The sequence below is a fragment of the Passer montanus genome, unplaced genomic scaffold (assembly GCF_014805655.1).
Source record: "Passer montanus isolate IOZ18808 unplaced genomic scaffold, ASM1480565v1 scaffold29, whole genome shotgun sequence".
NCBI classification, from domain to species: domain Eukaryota; kingdom Metazoa; phylum Chordata; class Aves; order Passeriformes; family Passeridae; genus Passer; species Passer montanus.
Window position 1 is genome coordinate 3,331,521 of NW_024367596.1, and position 15,711 is coordinate 3,347,231.

A 15,711-nucleotide genomic window follows, 5' to 3' on the forward strand; every position below is an offset into this window, starting at 1 on the left:
ATGTTTCTTCTTTCTGGTCAGGATTTTTAAAATAAATAATCATTGTAATTATTTTTAATTATAGTCTGACTTTAAAATCATCAGCATAAACCATTCTCTGAGTAAATACAAATAGGGGTTTGGGTTTCCCTGCTTCTGCTGGTCTCATCCTTTCTGCAGCAAGCTGGGGGATTGTGGTGGCTGGAAAGAGGAAAAGTTTGTGTGTCATTCATTCCTGTTCCATGTAGTATTTCTTAGGCATTTAATAAAAAGGGTGTAATAATGCTTTGTGAGAGCAATTTGGGCCAGATCCACAGATGGTGTGGTGGAGGTTTGGGTCCCTGTGTGCAGGTGCCAGCAAGGAATGGGTTCTCACATCAGCTCCCAGCTGGACAGAACTCTTTCCATCCATATGGCAAAACACCATATTCTGGTGTTTGTGGGGTGGGTGATGCTCACAACTGTTTGGTCTCTGCCTCTCCGTGTTGTTCTCTGCTTGACAAAGTGAAGAGATTTTGCCGAAAACGAATTTATAAATAAGTAAAATCCTGAAATCATGTGGCCACTGAGGTCAGAAAAGACCTTCAAGATCAAGCCCAGCAGTCAGGCCAGCACCAGCACTATGCTCACCATTAAACCATGTCCAGGGGTGGTGACATTTCCATCACTGCCCCAGCAGCCTGTTCCAATGCTTTACAACCCCTTCCAGGACAAAATTTTTCATGATATTGGTTCTAAATGGTGAGGCTGGTCCTGTCCAGTTCTGGTTTCTTTCTCCATCAGTGCCTGGGCACTAGGAAGAGGAAGTTTTTTGTCTGCTTCTCTCTCAGAAAATAATGACTCTGAACAGTTCTCAATCTGCAAATTTTATGGTCAAGGGAGGGAAAACCTGTTCATTTGTCACCCTCAAGAAATGCCACTGGCTGGGGGAAGCTCCTTGAGAGGCAAACCTTGCTGTCACCCTGTGTCATGTGGAGCTTTTGGCAGTGAGAATACCATCCCTGGGATACTTTTGGCACATCATCTCCCTTCCATTCAGGATTCTCAAAATGGAGGCTTGTTATCCTGCTGTTTTTCTATTTTTGGAGTTCAGTTCTGTATCTTGTTTGCATTTCTTTGTGGTCTAAAAAGAAAAGCTTTCTGTTAGCGGAGAATTGATCTGGCAGGATCTTGCTTTCTTTCTTCCTTTATGAAAACCATGATTGCAGGTTCACTAATTATCTATGTTTATTACTGCTCTCTGTGTATTTTTGAGGAACTGATTGATCATAGCTGTTCTTGAGCATTTTAATAATTATATGAAAAAAGCATTTAATGTGACAATCCTGAATTCCAAACAAGCAGTCACACAGCTCCGTACTGAAACAGGTTTTGGGCAGGGCAAATGGACTTTTGTCAATGTGGTTAATCAGATCAATTAGGGACCAACCTCCTTGGCAATTAGCAGGGCCCTCAGTCAGGGGTGTGGAGGATTTCACAATCTGGAACTTCACCTGTGGGATCTGCCCTTGGAAGGGCACGGTGCTGGCAGTGGGTCGGGCATTTGTACATCACATCCTCTCCTACTGTCTTTGGAACTTGAGGTGTTGGGATGGAGGAAGGGTCAGTCCAAGTGCACAGCCCTCAGGAGCAGGAAGAGCTAAAAAATATGTGGTGTAAATATTTTACATCTTGGGAACACACGGGCTTTGGTTTGTTTGACTGAGTATTAGGTAATTCCTGATGAAAGCTGAATAAACAAGGACACAAGAAGGTACCTGCAGTGGGGAATCCCCCTGTAGAACATCTCTGAAATGCTCTGAAGGTGAGAAGGAGAATATCCACACCCCACCTCTGCTTTGTTCACCCAGCAGAGTAATCTCCTTGGCAAGACAGCCTGGGGACAGCACACAGCTCTCATTTTCCTTCTTGTCTCCAGGAATTGCTCTCCCTCTGTCTTGTGGGGATGCAGTTGCTTTCATCACAGTCTGACTTGTGATAAGCAAGCCATAAGTGGCTTGAAATTCAGGTTATTCAGATAAGCATCCTAGGTTGTAACTATAGAAATTCGAGCAGGAAGGTGTTTCAGTTTGATCTGCACTGGAAACTAATCCAAATTTAATCACAGCTACAGATACAATCTTCCATAATCCTGTGATGGTCTAGAATTGCAGTGGAAGGGCTTTATATTTCAAGAATGCTTTTAAATATTTTTTATACATCTGCTATTCTAGAATAATTTCATCATTCTATAGCCAAGTAGAAAAAAGATATTCACTTGTGTACCTACAAAAGCAGAAGCTGTTGTTTTGCTGCTACATGTGTCCTTTACTAGTACAGCAATTCAAATGTGGATATCGAAATAGTTTAGACTTTTAAAACTTCCAAAAGCATTTCAGGCATTTAGATCAGTGTCTGCTTTGCAGACTGCTCCTCAGACAAAATAATTAGGGAATTTTTCTGCTGTAACTGGGGGCGAAGCTGTTTCCTGGCCTTGAGATGGAGGAGACGTGGAAAGGCGACTGTGCCTTGCATTTCTCTTGATTTTATCTGTTGGATGTGAAGGAATCTTTCAGCATATAATCCTTAAAATATTGATCTTGCAGAGGAAGTCTGGAGCTGGAAGGGATCGTCTGTCATCAGATTTGCTGTCGATGTGGCGTCGTGGAGCTGCATTTTCAGCTCCTGGGTCTCGCCTCCTCTTGCTGCAGGGAGGCTCAGGCTGGGGCTGGGTTTAGCTCATGGGCACAAGTGGTTTAGGATCTTTTATTTTGCATTGAATTGTGTTGCCTTTCAGAAGTATGACTGCTGCATGGCCCTCTGGGCTGTGCCAGCACGAGGGAAGTGCTGCTCAGGGAAGAGCTGCTGCTGGGTGCAGAGCTCCCCCATAAACCAAGTCACTCCTCTAAATTTCCAAATGGAGACTAACAAATATCACTAACTCCCAGCTCGTTTTTATTAGCTGGACTATTTTTTCTTCTTTGTAAGTGCCAATATCTGAACTTAAAACTGTGTTTGGTATATGAGAGAAATTCTCTAGCTGATCGTAGCCTATAAAATTAAAATACTGAAGCTCCCAGTGTTTGAGTTTATTGAGGTATAAATATTGGAACGTGGTGTACTATGTGGTTCAGCTCCTTCCTTGTTCTATTTTTCTGAGTCTTTTTGCTTATTTTATTTCTCTGACACTCCATACAAAGGGTTTCCTGGGTTTGATTTTGTCCTGGCATTTTTCAGCAGTCTGGTTCTTAGCGGTATGGAATTAAACAAGGTGAATAACATTTTCTGTTTACTGTTTACATTTTAAAAGGCAAAATTTCTGTTTCAAAAAAAGCATATTCCAGATGTCTCCAGGCAGTAGGACATGTATGTAGTATACAATCTAATAAAACAACAAATACAGCAGAAGGATCAAAAAGTGGTTCATGTTAGCAAATGGTCTGAATTTAAACACCAGTCAACACCAGGACTTCATTTTAGGTGAGGGAAATTCACATGCGAAGTATTAAAATTCAACTTCATAAATGCATTTCCTCAGGAACGGGATGTTGTGCATTTCCAAGTCTTTAAAACTTCCTCTTTCTGTTAATTTTGATTAGATTTTCTAAAATGGAATAAACATAAAAGCATTAAAAAAATATGTAAGCCATGAAAGTTAAATGCAAAACAGATACAACCACAGCAAAGATATGAAAGCCAGACCCCTTTTTCCTCAAGTGCAGTATGGGGGGGAAATTCCTTCACTGTGGACTCGCTTCCCCCACAGGAGCAGTTGTGGACTTGCCTCCCATTAGATAATTTCAGAACATGATCTGATGAGCAATTAAATCAGCAGGAGGCTGCAGTGTTGAAAGGGGGGTTCTTTAGAGATGTCTGTTGCAGGAGGGAGGCTTGACTTGGGGAAGAAAATATCTTTGGCATTCGGATAATTTTGGACAAGCATTGCCCCTAGGGGAGATAGTGGGAGGTGGAGTTGCTATCCCTGGGGACTGCTAAGGAAAGGACAGAAAAAATCTAGGCAAATATCTGCCAGGTGGATTTTTTTTCAGGGAATGGACTAATTGACCCTTATTTCCAATGACCCCCCTGTTGATTTTTAAGGTAATGGTGTCAACATGTCAATCAAATGCTATTTACAGTAGCCCAACGTTGCTGAAGAGGTGCAGAAACTGCTTATGTGGTAATTCTGGAAATTCAGTTTTATGATTCTGTCTTAGACCTTCACCTGTTTACTTAAACTCTTCTTGATCTTTGTCCATCATTGTCCATCATTTTCAGCTGGAACTTTAACAGCAGTGTTCTCAAGCTGGTTTAATGGTTGTTTGCCTCTTCATTTGACTGAATGTAATCCTCTAAAATCCCCTGAAATATGGAATGATGCCTGCTTAGCTTTGGAAAAAGTATCAGCAGGAGCTCACATCATTTTTCTGGGGGGTTGTCTGAGAAGATGCTGTGGAAAGTTTAGGTGAACACAAGGAAGAACAAGGCACAATGTTTTCCCCCCTGCCTGGAAGTGTCCAAGGCCAGGCTGGATGGAGCTTGGAGCAACCTGGGATAGTGGGAGGTGTCCCTGCACGTTGCCAGGAGTCCTATCCATCCCAAACCATTCTGTGATTCTATGATTGTATGCAAGGGGCACAGAAAATGCAGCACAAATTCCTCACTCTTCTAAAATTTTCTCTTTAAGCTCTCTGTGCTTTCTGTGGTTGAAAATGTAATGGTAGTGTGTCTGTTTTCCATTCACGTCAGTTATACCTGCTCATACCCCCAAGAATAAATAGGATTAAAGGCTTGATGCAAAAGGAAATGTTTGAAGAGAAAGGTTTTATAAAAGCCAAAGGTTTGACCAGCAGTTCCTACAGGCTCAGATGTGTTATCTAACCCTAATTCTTCCCCTATATTTTTCTCGTGACCTCAATGAAAGAGCTATGTCACCCTAATTAACAAGGACTTCAGAAGCAGAGACTACAGAGGCAGTGCCTGCAGGAGCTTGGAAAAATACCATAAAATTCCACTTTTCTTTGCTGCCAAAATGAAGCAGTAAACAACAACCCAGCCCGAGCGCCCTGGCTGCATTTCGGATGAGCCCTGCAGGACAGGAGAACCAGGGCCTCTTGTAATCCTTCCTCACCGTGTGCCTTCCTTCTGCAGACGTGGATGAGTGTGAGGTGCTGAACGGGGGCTGCCAGCAGGGCTGTGTCAACACCCAGGGCTCCTTCCAGTGCCAGTGCCAGCCAGGATTTCGGCTCCACGCCGACGGGCGCACCTGCCTCGGTAAGGAACCCCCCACATCCTCCCAGCTCTGGCTTTCCTCTGACTGCAAAGCCTTCTAGACTCTCCAGTCTGAGATTTCACTAAATACCATTACCCATTCTGGTTCAAGCAGCATGTGAGGATTCAGGTACTGCCAAACCTACTCTTTATTTTGTTTTGATTTGGTTTTTTGATGGTGTCTCATGTTGGCGAGAATTCTTTTGCAGGAGGCATTAAAGAGTTTAGGGGCTCTTCATTTCAAATTACATTTTTAAAACTCTGAGTGCTTTTTCTTTGTGGCACATCCCAGCACTGCTCTGGGACTTGGTGATTTTAGAGGTTGTGTCCAGGGTGAAAGATTGTGATTTGCAGGGTGGAGTCACCCTGTGTGTGCTCCTGTCAGTGAGAGCACCATGGAGCTCAGCCATGGCACGTTGCCTGTTTATGTGGATAGGGGATTGCAGCTCTGCCATTAGAAATAAACCCTGTGTTTCTTAGGTTGGGCTCTAAAACCTGAAACGAGGCATACCTGAGTTAATTCTGCTTGTTGTTAAAAACAACAATATGAAATACACAGTTTTTGTATTGCATTTAAATCAGTACAAAAGTCAAATTTTTGAATTCTGCGGAAAGGATTATAATGTTCCTTCATCTTAGAAGAAGAAAAGGGCACCTTTTTTGTTTAAATTTTTAAACCTGATTTGAGGTAATATGGGAAGAACAGTCAAGTACAGTCAGACCACATCTGCAGAATAAGTTCACTCACAGTTTGGGCATTGCCTCAGTTCCTGCACAAAGTCCCTTGGTTGTGCTTAACTTCAGCCAGAGATGTCATCAGTCATTGCTGGTATTATAACAGCAATACGTTCACTGGTGCAACCAGGACACAGTGCTCAAGCTGTGGGAATAATAGATTTTTTATTTTAAAACTTACCCTTTTAGGTTTTTTGGGTTTATCACATACAGAGATTTTCAGTGTTTTGTAATTAACTGCAATTAAAAATGTGATGAAGTCTCAGTCTGTTCTTGATTATCTTAGTTTGTGAGGGAATGGACAATGAAACACTATAGTGAGAGGAAAAATAATGTAAAAGCAGAGTGGTTCATAATGAGCTAGAAGCAATTGTGGTTTTCTGTGAATTAAAAGAGAAATTAATCTCACTCAGATCAGATCTGACCAGGGAAGACCCAGAAGTGAAAGATGGGTTGTTTGAGCTGCATTAGTCTGTCTGAATAGTCTCATTTGTGGTGGAGAGGGATTTTTATATGAAAAGGGGACTAAAGGGACTTTGGGGCGGGAAATAGAAAGAGAACGTGTGATAAAGGCAAAAAGTAGATGTTAATGGCAATTCAATGAATTTATTTGTGTAATATGTAAAATTTTCTGTGGACACAAAATAGTTAGGTTTCCTCTTGCCTCACATAATCAGAAAGCTCAGTTTAGCTTTGTCCAAGCTGTGAACAGTACCAGAGAAGAAGTTTTCATTTCATAAATGTAAATATTCTCAAGAAATTATTCAAAGTACTTCATACAATGACCAGCTTTGTTTGCAGTGTCTCAGAAATTATCAAGGAGGAACAAAAATAAATCCTGAGAAGGGAGACAGGAGTTTCAGAGAGCTCTGCTATCATGATAATGGATGCACAAGATACTGAGGGAGGATATTGAGTCCTGTTCCAGCTGTTTAGACAAGACACCAAAACAAATGGGTATAATAAGCTCTCATGCATTGGAGAACAAGACAGTTACTAATTGATGAGGACAGGGAGCAGCATTCCATATAAATCAGGAGTGCCTAGGATCAGGATCTGGGCAGTAGCTGCTTGCTGGGGATGGAGAGTTTGCCCCTTGTGCAGCACCAGGTTGTACATTCAGCTTTCATCACTCATCTGATGAGAAGAAAACACTGATGCCCCTCTCCTCTGACCCAGTGCAGCTAAGCAGAACATCCAGCATTTCAAACAGGCTTGGATTAGCAGTGGTATTTCTTCCATGGATACTTCAGAGGATGTAAGGATCTCTCCTGCATGCTGAGAAAGAAAAGGGACCACATTCTGGCACTGAGCTGTTTATGGAAGGTGATTATCTCAGCTGCAGAAATAAGAAACAAGAGTCCCTCTAGAGAGGCTTTTCAGAGGAGCCCAGCCCAGATTGCTGTTATGTTCATTCTTTCCACGTCCTCCTTTTCTTTTTTGGCAACCCTGTGTTTGTGGGAACAAAAGTGCCAAAATCATTTGAGGGGAAGCAGATTTTGCAGCCTGGATGGCTTGGAAATCTCCCATACATAAGGAAGTGGATCTCTCATCTTAGGAGATATTCAGCCTTCATCTGAAGGCTCAAAAACCTGGGATAAGATACTTCCTCATGTGATTCATGGAATATTACTGAGCTGCTGTCACAAGTTTTCCAGTAAATCTGGTCCTCCTGCCACCTGAGCACAGGGTGTTTGGGATTCTGAGTAGTTGCTGGTGGTGCATCCCTCCACTGCCAGTATGAGCCTTAAAATACATGGAGAGAGGAGATCTGCTTTTGCCATTCTTCCTGCTCTCACTGGAAACTTCTGCTCATACTCCAAGGCAGAGAACTCTACTCCTACTCTGCTCAGACCCAGAAATCTCCAGAGTGGGTTGATTTGTTCAGTGATGACCAGTGTGTGAGAATAAACTGTTTAATTCCTGCATCCTTTGATGTTGCCCAGTACTTCGTGCCATGATAAAATCCCATCTCTTTCAACACTCCTTTTCTCCCTTCAGCTTTTGGGTCCTACAAATTTTGCTCAGCATTGAATTAATTTATAAACACACGTGCCAGACCAAATATTCACTTCAACCCTGTCCAACTTTTTTGTTTGCTTTGTTTGTAATGCCTTGATTATGTTAATGCAATGAATTTGACTTCACTGGAGTTTATCCAGCTGGTATCTGAAAAGCTGAAACTCAGAAAGAACATGTTTATTGTAGTATCAGGCTGTGGGTTTGGACTGTTGTAGATTCATTGTCTTCAGTGGAATTTATTCCTGTTTGAACTCCTAGAAGTGGAAACAGGGCAGAGCCATTAGACCCTGATTCATCTCTGGTGCCAGCTGTTACTTTGATGTCTGCTTTATGTGGAGAAACTGTTGAGATTCAGGTTTTTTATGGAGATTTTAGCACACTAAGGCTCTTATATATTGAGAAAGTAACAAAGAAAATATCTCTACAACTCTATAATCTGTGTTTCCCAACATAAATATAAGCCCTGTATGTCTGAAGTTCCATTTCTTGTCACTGCCAAGGTTGGATTTAAGGTGATGTAAAACACAGGTTGGAAGAGATTGCATGTTCTAACCCTGTAGTTGCTATGCATGTACCTAACTGTAGCTTCAGAGCCAGCTCTTTGTAAAAATATCACCTTTATTATAAAAAATAATGGGTTGAGAAATATGTATTTAACTGTTATCAGATCAGGGGCCTACAAGGGAAATGGAGAGGGAGTTTTTACAAGGACATGTTGTGACAGGACAAGGCAGAAAGGCTTTGAATTGACAGAAAGCAGGGTTAGACTGGATATTAGGAAGGAATTGTTCCCTGTCAGGGTGAGGAGGCCCTGGCACAGAGAAGCTGTGGCTGTCCCTGGATCCCTGGCAGTGCCCAAGGCCAGGCTGGACAGGGCTTGGAGCAGCCTGGGACAGTGGAAGGTGTCCCTGCCATGGCAGGGGGTAGAATGAGATGATCTTTAGGATGAACCCAAACCATTCCATGATCCTTTTTTTTTCTCACTTGGTGTCTCCCACCACCGTCCCCCTTCCCAGATAGCCCCTCCCTCTCTTGGCATCACCTGGCATCATCCCCAGCCTGTCTGGAACCCACATCAGGGCTGGGTTTCTACCAAACTCCAAGAGTGAATCTTTGAAAGTGAATGTCAGGCCACATTTCTTCCTGTGGAGGTGCTCATCCCTCCATCCAGAGGCCCTTGGTGACAGCTGGAGTCAGACCCAGGAGCTGCCAAGTCTCTCTCTGCTCAGAGACGTGCTGCTGGCAGCCACGAGCACAATCCTGTCCTGTCCCTGGAGGCTCCTCTCCTTCAGTCTGGCACCTCCTCTCACAGATCCAGCCTGGTGCCTCAGCAGCAGCCCTGACAAACCTGCCCTGGCTGCTCCAGAGCAACCCCTGGCTGCTGGCACCAAGCTGGGACACATGGATTTCACACCTGTCCCCTCCCACCTTCAGATCCTCCCCAGCCCTCATCGTGACAGGTTGCTGCTTATCTCCCCTTGCATCCAAGCTGGCTGGTGCCCAGAAGCAGAGGGAGAAAATGGCACTTTTAAAAGCCGACGTGTATATTCTGTCACTCGGATTTAAGATGTTTTTCGTCTTCTGAAATATTTTCATCTTATTTGAATATTCTTGCTGAAAAACAGGTCTTTGGTAAAAATGTGCAGGGAGCTGGAAGCTCAGAGTGTATGGGGTCTGCAGTCTCCTGTGCAGACAGGAGCTGCTGTCAGGTCTTGTCCCTGGCAGGGCAGAAGGCTGGTGGGCACAGGTGGAGGTCAGGGGTCTGATCCTGCCAGGGTCAGGTTTCTGGGCACTGAGATGCCTCCTGCTGTGTGTGCAGCCAGGAGAATGTGAAAATTTGCTTTTCTTTTCACCTTTTTAACACATACTTGACTGCACAAACTCAGTGTTTGCTAATTGGTGGCATAGGGTGAAATGAATCCTGTAGCAGGTTTTGCAGCTAACGTTTACTAATGTCTGTTACAGATAAATGAAGAAATACGAATATTGCTAAAATGAATAGGAAAAAATAAATAGCAAAGCTCTTTGCTGACTTCATTGGGTTCAGAGTTTGCTGCATTCCACGATGGACCAAATAATCTTTCCAGCTGGTCATAGAGAACACAGGATCCCAGAATGGCTTGTGTTGGAAGGGACCTTAAAGCTCATCCAGTCCTACCCTGCCCCACCCCTTCCACTACTCCAGATTGTTCCAAGCCCCACTGAACCTGGCCTTGGACACTTTCAGGGATGGGGCAGCCACAGCTTTTTTGGGCAACCTGTGCCACGGCCTCCCCACCCTCAGAGTCAAGAATTTCTTCCTAATACCTCATTTAAATCTCTCCATGCTACATCCCTGCCGTGGAAATCTCCATGCAGCCACACACACACACACTTCCATCAGCACAGCACAATAGCAGAGTCAAACCATCACTCTTATTTTTACATGCAGCGTGTGAATAGGTGTGGGTGGGTGTTAACATGTTTTGTCAGGAGGAGAAATGTTTCTCCAGAGGCCAGGGATATGTGTTGAACAAAAAAGAATATTAATTTGCTTGGGTGAAAGAAGCAGCATCTTTAAAGATGTACAGAGGGCCCTCTGTTCCTATGGTTTGCTGTGTGAGTCTGTTCTGCAGAGCTTGTGGCTTCTGTTATTTGATTTTTTTTTTATTTATGAGGCTGAGGAAATCAGCCTGAAAGACAATTACTATTTTTAATCAATGAAAGCAAGGAGAGAAAAAGATAATCAATGGGCAAGTGCCAGCAGGGCTGTTCTTTTTTCCCCTCCTTGCCTCGGCGGATTGGCAGTGCTTTGGTGCTGTCAGATCAAAGGGTGCTGTGCTTCAGTCAGCATTACAGCCCTCAGATCTCACCTGCCTCTCCCTGGAGTCAGGATTTCACTGGTGTGGGACGCTGTGTCAGCCAGGCTCCGTGAGCACAAGGGAGAGCAGTCACTCAGGGGTGGGGACAGGTGCATTTCTGAAAGCTGTTCAGCGAGGTTTGCCTGGTTTTGCTGTCATTTATGTATTTAAAATAGGAAATAAGTTCTCCCAGGTTGTTGACGTGCGTTCCTTCCCTGCTTCCTTGGCTGCAGCTGTCAATTCCTGCAGCATTAACAACGGGGGCTGTGAGCAGGACTGTGTTCAGCTCAGCGAGGACCACTACAGGTGCCAGTGCCAGCCAGGCTACCAGCTGAAGACAGATGCCAAATCCTGTGAAGGTGAGTCCTGTGCTACCTGTGAAGACACACAGTAAAGGCAATTTAAAAGACCTCAGGATGGTGTTTTGGGTCACTGTGTCCATTCCTATTTCCCCCTGCGTGCCAAAAGCAGTTTTAGGAATTGCTTATTGACAGGGTTTTAAAATAACAAGTGTTTGAGGTGTGAAGTTCACTTCGAATCACAGCTTTGAACAAGATTTTGGCCTCCTAGATCCCTGGCTGTTCCTTGCACAATGATGTTGATGACATAGGTTAGGAACTTAATAGTGATTTAATTCTAACATTTTATTGCTCATCAAGTTGTATATAGAGTTGGCCTGCATTACATGTTTTATTCTACAAAAAGTCTTCTCTTTTATCTCCTTTTGGCTTATCACAGGCTGATTCATTCATCCTGCCCTTCAGGTTTCTAAGCACTCTCTCAAGCAGAACAGCAATGCTACCTTTGGGTTTGATTGTTGCTTTTCTTTTCTTGTATATCTTAACATATTCATCAGTTTTGAAGGCAACCCCCCCCCCCCATTCCCCAACACAAGCACACACACACACCCTTGAACATGCCAGAGAAAGATAAGGCCAAATTTATGGATTTATTGAGCTGAAATTCCTGTCACAAAACCGTTTCCATATGGCTCCTCTTCTGCTCGGAGATTTTACACGCTGTGGGTGAAGTGTAAGTAAATCCTGCTGTTCACATGGCTCCCAGCTCCTGCTGGGTGCAGAGAAACCTTTCCCTTGGGTTTGGCCTCCCCAAATCCTGCCCTCAGTGGGGACTGCACCCCAGGGAGCACTCACAGCCTGGTGGCCTCTGTCTCTCATGGGGTGGCCACGTTTTTCCCCTGAGATTATCAAAGAGCCAGAAAAGGGGAGGTTTGGGGTGTCAGAGAGCTTCCTCTGCTGTTCCCCATCCCTTTTCCAAACATCTCGAGATGTGTTTGGCCAGCTGGCTGTGCAGAGCCTGCTCAGGGCTTTGGGGTGGGTTGTATGGAGTGGTGGCACAGTGGTTGGGTCAGAGGGGTCTGGGTGATGCCAGGTGGGGTGGGAGTTCTCCTGGAGTGCTCACAGCACAGTTCAAGCTCCCGTGGACCACTTCCATGCTCTGTCTCAGCTGGGACCCCTGAAGGGGGAGGTTTTGCCACCACTGTGGCAAAACCCTCATGTGGTGGGGCTGAAGAGAGTTACAGCCACTCAGCAAAGGCAGAGGTTTGTCACCAGCCCGTGGTTACTGAACACTGGAGAGGGGCAGGGTCAGCCTTGTCTGCAGGTGGGCACCCATTACCCGGGTACCTGCTTACCCCTGGGTGTTTGAACCAAAATAAATAAGTGCAGCCCTCCCCAGGGAGGCAGTTGTGCCTGGGGGAAGGAGGATCTGCCTTGTAAGCAGAGCTCAGTCTGGAAAATAAAGACTGAGTAGGATGCTTTCCCCCCGATAAATACCTGAGTGAATGAATGCCTGGGAAAGAAAAGTGCTAGGTAAGCACATGGACAAGATTTTTACAGGAGCAAATGAGGGTGAGGTGGTCATGAATGCATTTGGGTTGTCAGTTCAGAGATATTTTAAGTAGAAGAGGTGGGAGGACGTGAGTCTGGATGTTGTTTTTTTTTTTTATTTTCCAACCAAAGCTTGGCTGCTGGAGTCATGGTTTGGATGGAGGAGCCACAGTGTCATGAGAGTGTTTGCCACAGCAGGTGTGGGTGCTGTGCAGGTGTGGATTCATCCCTGTGGACTCCTTGTGAGTTAATACTGCATCCACAGCCCTGCAAAGCCTTGGAGAAACACTCAAGCCTGGCAGTTTTGCTCTTTCCCACTTTATATTTTCGCCAGTGTGAAGTCATGGTTGCTGTGAACAAGAAGATTTATTTGATAAAGCACAAACCTCTTTTCTTTAGGTGCTCTAGAGGTTGTGGCAGACAGGACTGGGGACCGTGGTGTTTACAGCCCTGTCTGCCCCATCCCTGGCAGTGCCCAAGGCCAGGCTGGATGGGGCGTGGAGCAGCCTGGGACAGTGGAAGGAGTCCCTGCCCGTGGCAGGGGGTGGAGCTGGATGAGTTTTAAGGTCTCTTCCAATCCAAACCATTTTGGGGTTCTTGTCCTGAGGCACCTGGGAAATGAAAACATGCCACTAAATTTTTCACCATAGTGTTTAACAGCTTGGAGTAGAGCTTTGTAGGATGGAGTCTGTTATCTACTAAAGTTATTAAATGAACCAGTAAGAGGCAAATGTGTGAAAAAAGAACACTAATGAGTTATTTTTGGCTTTTCCTGAAACCTGCTTCTAACAGGAACAAACATATCACTGGAAAGCAAGTCAATCACTGATTGCCTTATGTCCTGAAGATCTTGCCTTTACAAACTTACCTCATCCAAGGACTTCCAAGGCTGCTACCTTTATTTGAATTACTATGTTTTACTAACATCCACTGTGTAATTTGTTGTTTGCCTGTTGTCATGTCACAGAGCATTACAAGCTTTACTCCGTGCTGTAATCATGCTCAAATTAAAGCTTTAGCTGCTCTGAAAACCTTCATAACACGCAGGTTTAACAGATGCTGTTTGATAGTGATTTCATTTAATTTACCCAAATAGAAAAGGAATCGGCAAATAACTCAATATTTCATATCAGCAAGGAGTGAGTTCTTGCTTGGAGCTAAATCCTTTGTAGACCGCAAATTGTCGAGCTGCAGAGCCAAGTTGTCAGCCTTGGAAGTGTCATGCACGATGAAGTGCTGCTGTTCCTTGGAAACCTATTTGCAACCTATCGTGTCAGAAGTCCAATTTCAGTTCTACATCCCTAACCATGCTTTTTTTTTTTCTTTTTTTGTTTAATACTGTCAAGTCAAACTCAGCCCTGCAGACTGGAACGGTTTGTGTGTTGTGTGTTCTCGAGATGGCAGGAGGTGACATGAGGCAGTTTGAGGATGTTCTGCGGCTGCTTCCTCCTTTACCAAATGGTGGCACAAAATGCCACTCAGCGGCACAGAAAAGTGACAAAAAAAAAAGCCCTGCCCCATGTTTAAATCCACATGAAGTAAAGGTTTTCTCTCCTGTTCCCTCCACCTGCGTAGCCAGTGGAAGAGCAAAGCAGCCAAGTCAGAGCAAAACTCCTTCAGCCCTTCCCAGGGTTCTTCAAACCCTGACTCCAGTGTTCAACTGATGGTGACTTTCCTCTGAGGCTCTGAGAGAAGTTGGCTTGTACAGAGCAGGGCAAGTGAGGAATATTGGTCATCTGTCTCAAATCAGACAGTAATTAGTCAAATGCAAAAGTTGAATCAGAGCTGGAATTGTAGGGAAATGAGTACAGCTTTTTAGAAGTTTTATTCAAAGCTAAGCAGAACTGTAGGGGGCACATTTGCAAGGTGTCCTCCAAATTTACCTGTTAAATGTTGTTCACCAGAATTTTGGTGTAATGAGTGCTCCAAAGCAAAACCTCAGCCTGGTGCAGAATGTCAGACCTTAACCCAAGTCAGACCTGTCTGAATAGTCGTGGTGGGTCTGTTTTGGGGTGTGCCAAGTCTCTATTTGGGCAGTATGCTTCCAGCAGGTACATGTTCCAGAAATAAACCCATACAACACAATGAAATCTTTGAGATGGAGGCTTCATAAAAGTTTTCCTAAGTACTTGCCACTTAGGGCAGCTTATCCTTGAAAAGGTATGTTATTGTTCAAGAAGAGGAAAAAGCCTTGATGTACAACATGAATGGCATATGTTTATAGACTGAAAGATGTCTTTGGGGGCTCTTCAGTGTTTATTTCCTCTCAAGCCTTTTAAATATTCATTGTTTTGTGGTGAACTCCATCATTGTGTGTGTTTATGGATTCACACATACTGGAGTGCTAATTGCTGTTGTTTAGAGAACTCTTGAAATCTGTTCAGGTACAGCAAAATAACAATAAAATGTACTTTTTTTGTCCTACTTCCAATGTAATACAAACTCGGTTTCCTGCTGTTTAAAGCCTTGTTCCTGCTCTGTGAAAAATGTTGTCCAGCAACAAAAAGCATCCAGAAAAACAGCAGCTTTACTCACCAGATACTGTCACATTTTTCCCCAGTCTAATCTCTTACAGCTACTTCGTCATTAGTTGTAACAATGGCAGGTAAGACCATTTTCAGGCAAAAAGTGACCTTTCAGTTGACAGTGTGCTCTAATTGGTTTCAGTGATAGACCCCTGCACAAGTGGGAATGGAGGATGCTCACAAATCTGTCAGAATGAGAGAGGAATTGCAAAATGCGAGTGTCATCCAGGGCATTCTCTTGCTGCAGACAAAAAGTCCTGTTTAGGTAAGAAACTCTGGACTCTTTATTGTGAAGAATGTTATTAATCAGTGCTCTGCCTTACTGAGCTGTGAGTGGAAAGGAATATTTTAGACAAATATATGTGTGTATTTTGAAACAGCATTTCTCTCTGTGATATTCACATCAGCCTGTGGTCTTGAAGGATTTTTTTAGTGATGAAAATTTCTCTGTGATCTCCTAAGTCATGCTTTCTAGCAACTGGATTTGTGAATGCTGTAGTGTTATTCTTG

At 44.0% G+C, this 15,711-nt stretch overlaps 1 protein-coding gene across 6 annotated transcripts in view; it reads left to right on the plus strand.

Annotated features, from left to right (window-relative positions):
* Nucleotides 1-15,711, plus strand: part of LOC120504360 (multiple epidermal growth factor-like domains protein 6) — a 185,606-nt gene that overhangs the window by 112,726 nt on the left and 57,169 nt on the right. For all 6 annotated transcript variants that reach the window (XR_005627998.1, XM_039713776.1, XM_039713779.1 and 3 more), the window contains exons 6-8: nucleotides 5,110-5,232; nucleotides 11,060-11,185; nucleotides 15,344-15,466. Coding sequence is in view for 5 of the 6 variants with exons in the window: in XM_039713776.1 (XP_039569710.1) it covers nucleotides 5,110-5,232; nucleotides 11,060-11,185; nucleotides 15,344-15,466 (372 nt within the window). In the remaining variant the exon portion in view is untranslated. The remainder of the gene's footprint in view (nucleotides 1-5,109; nucleotides 5,233-11,059; nucleotides 11,186-15,343; nucleotides 15,467-15,711) is intronic.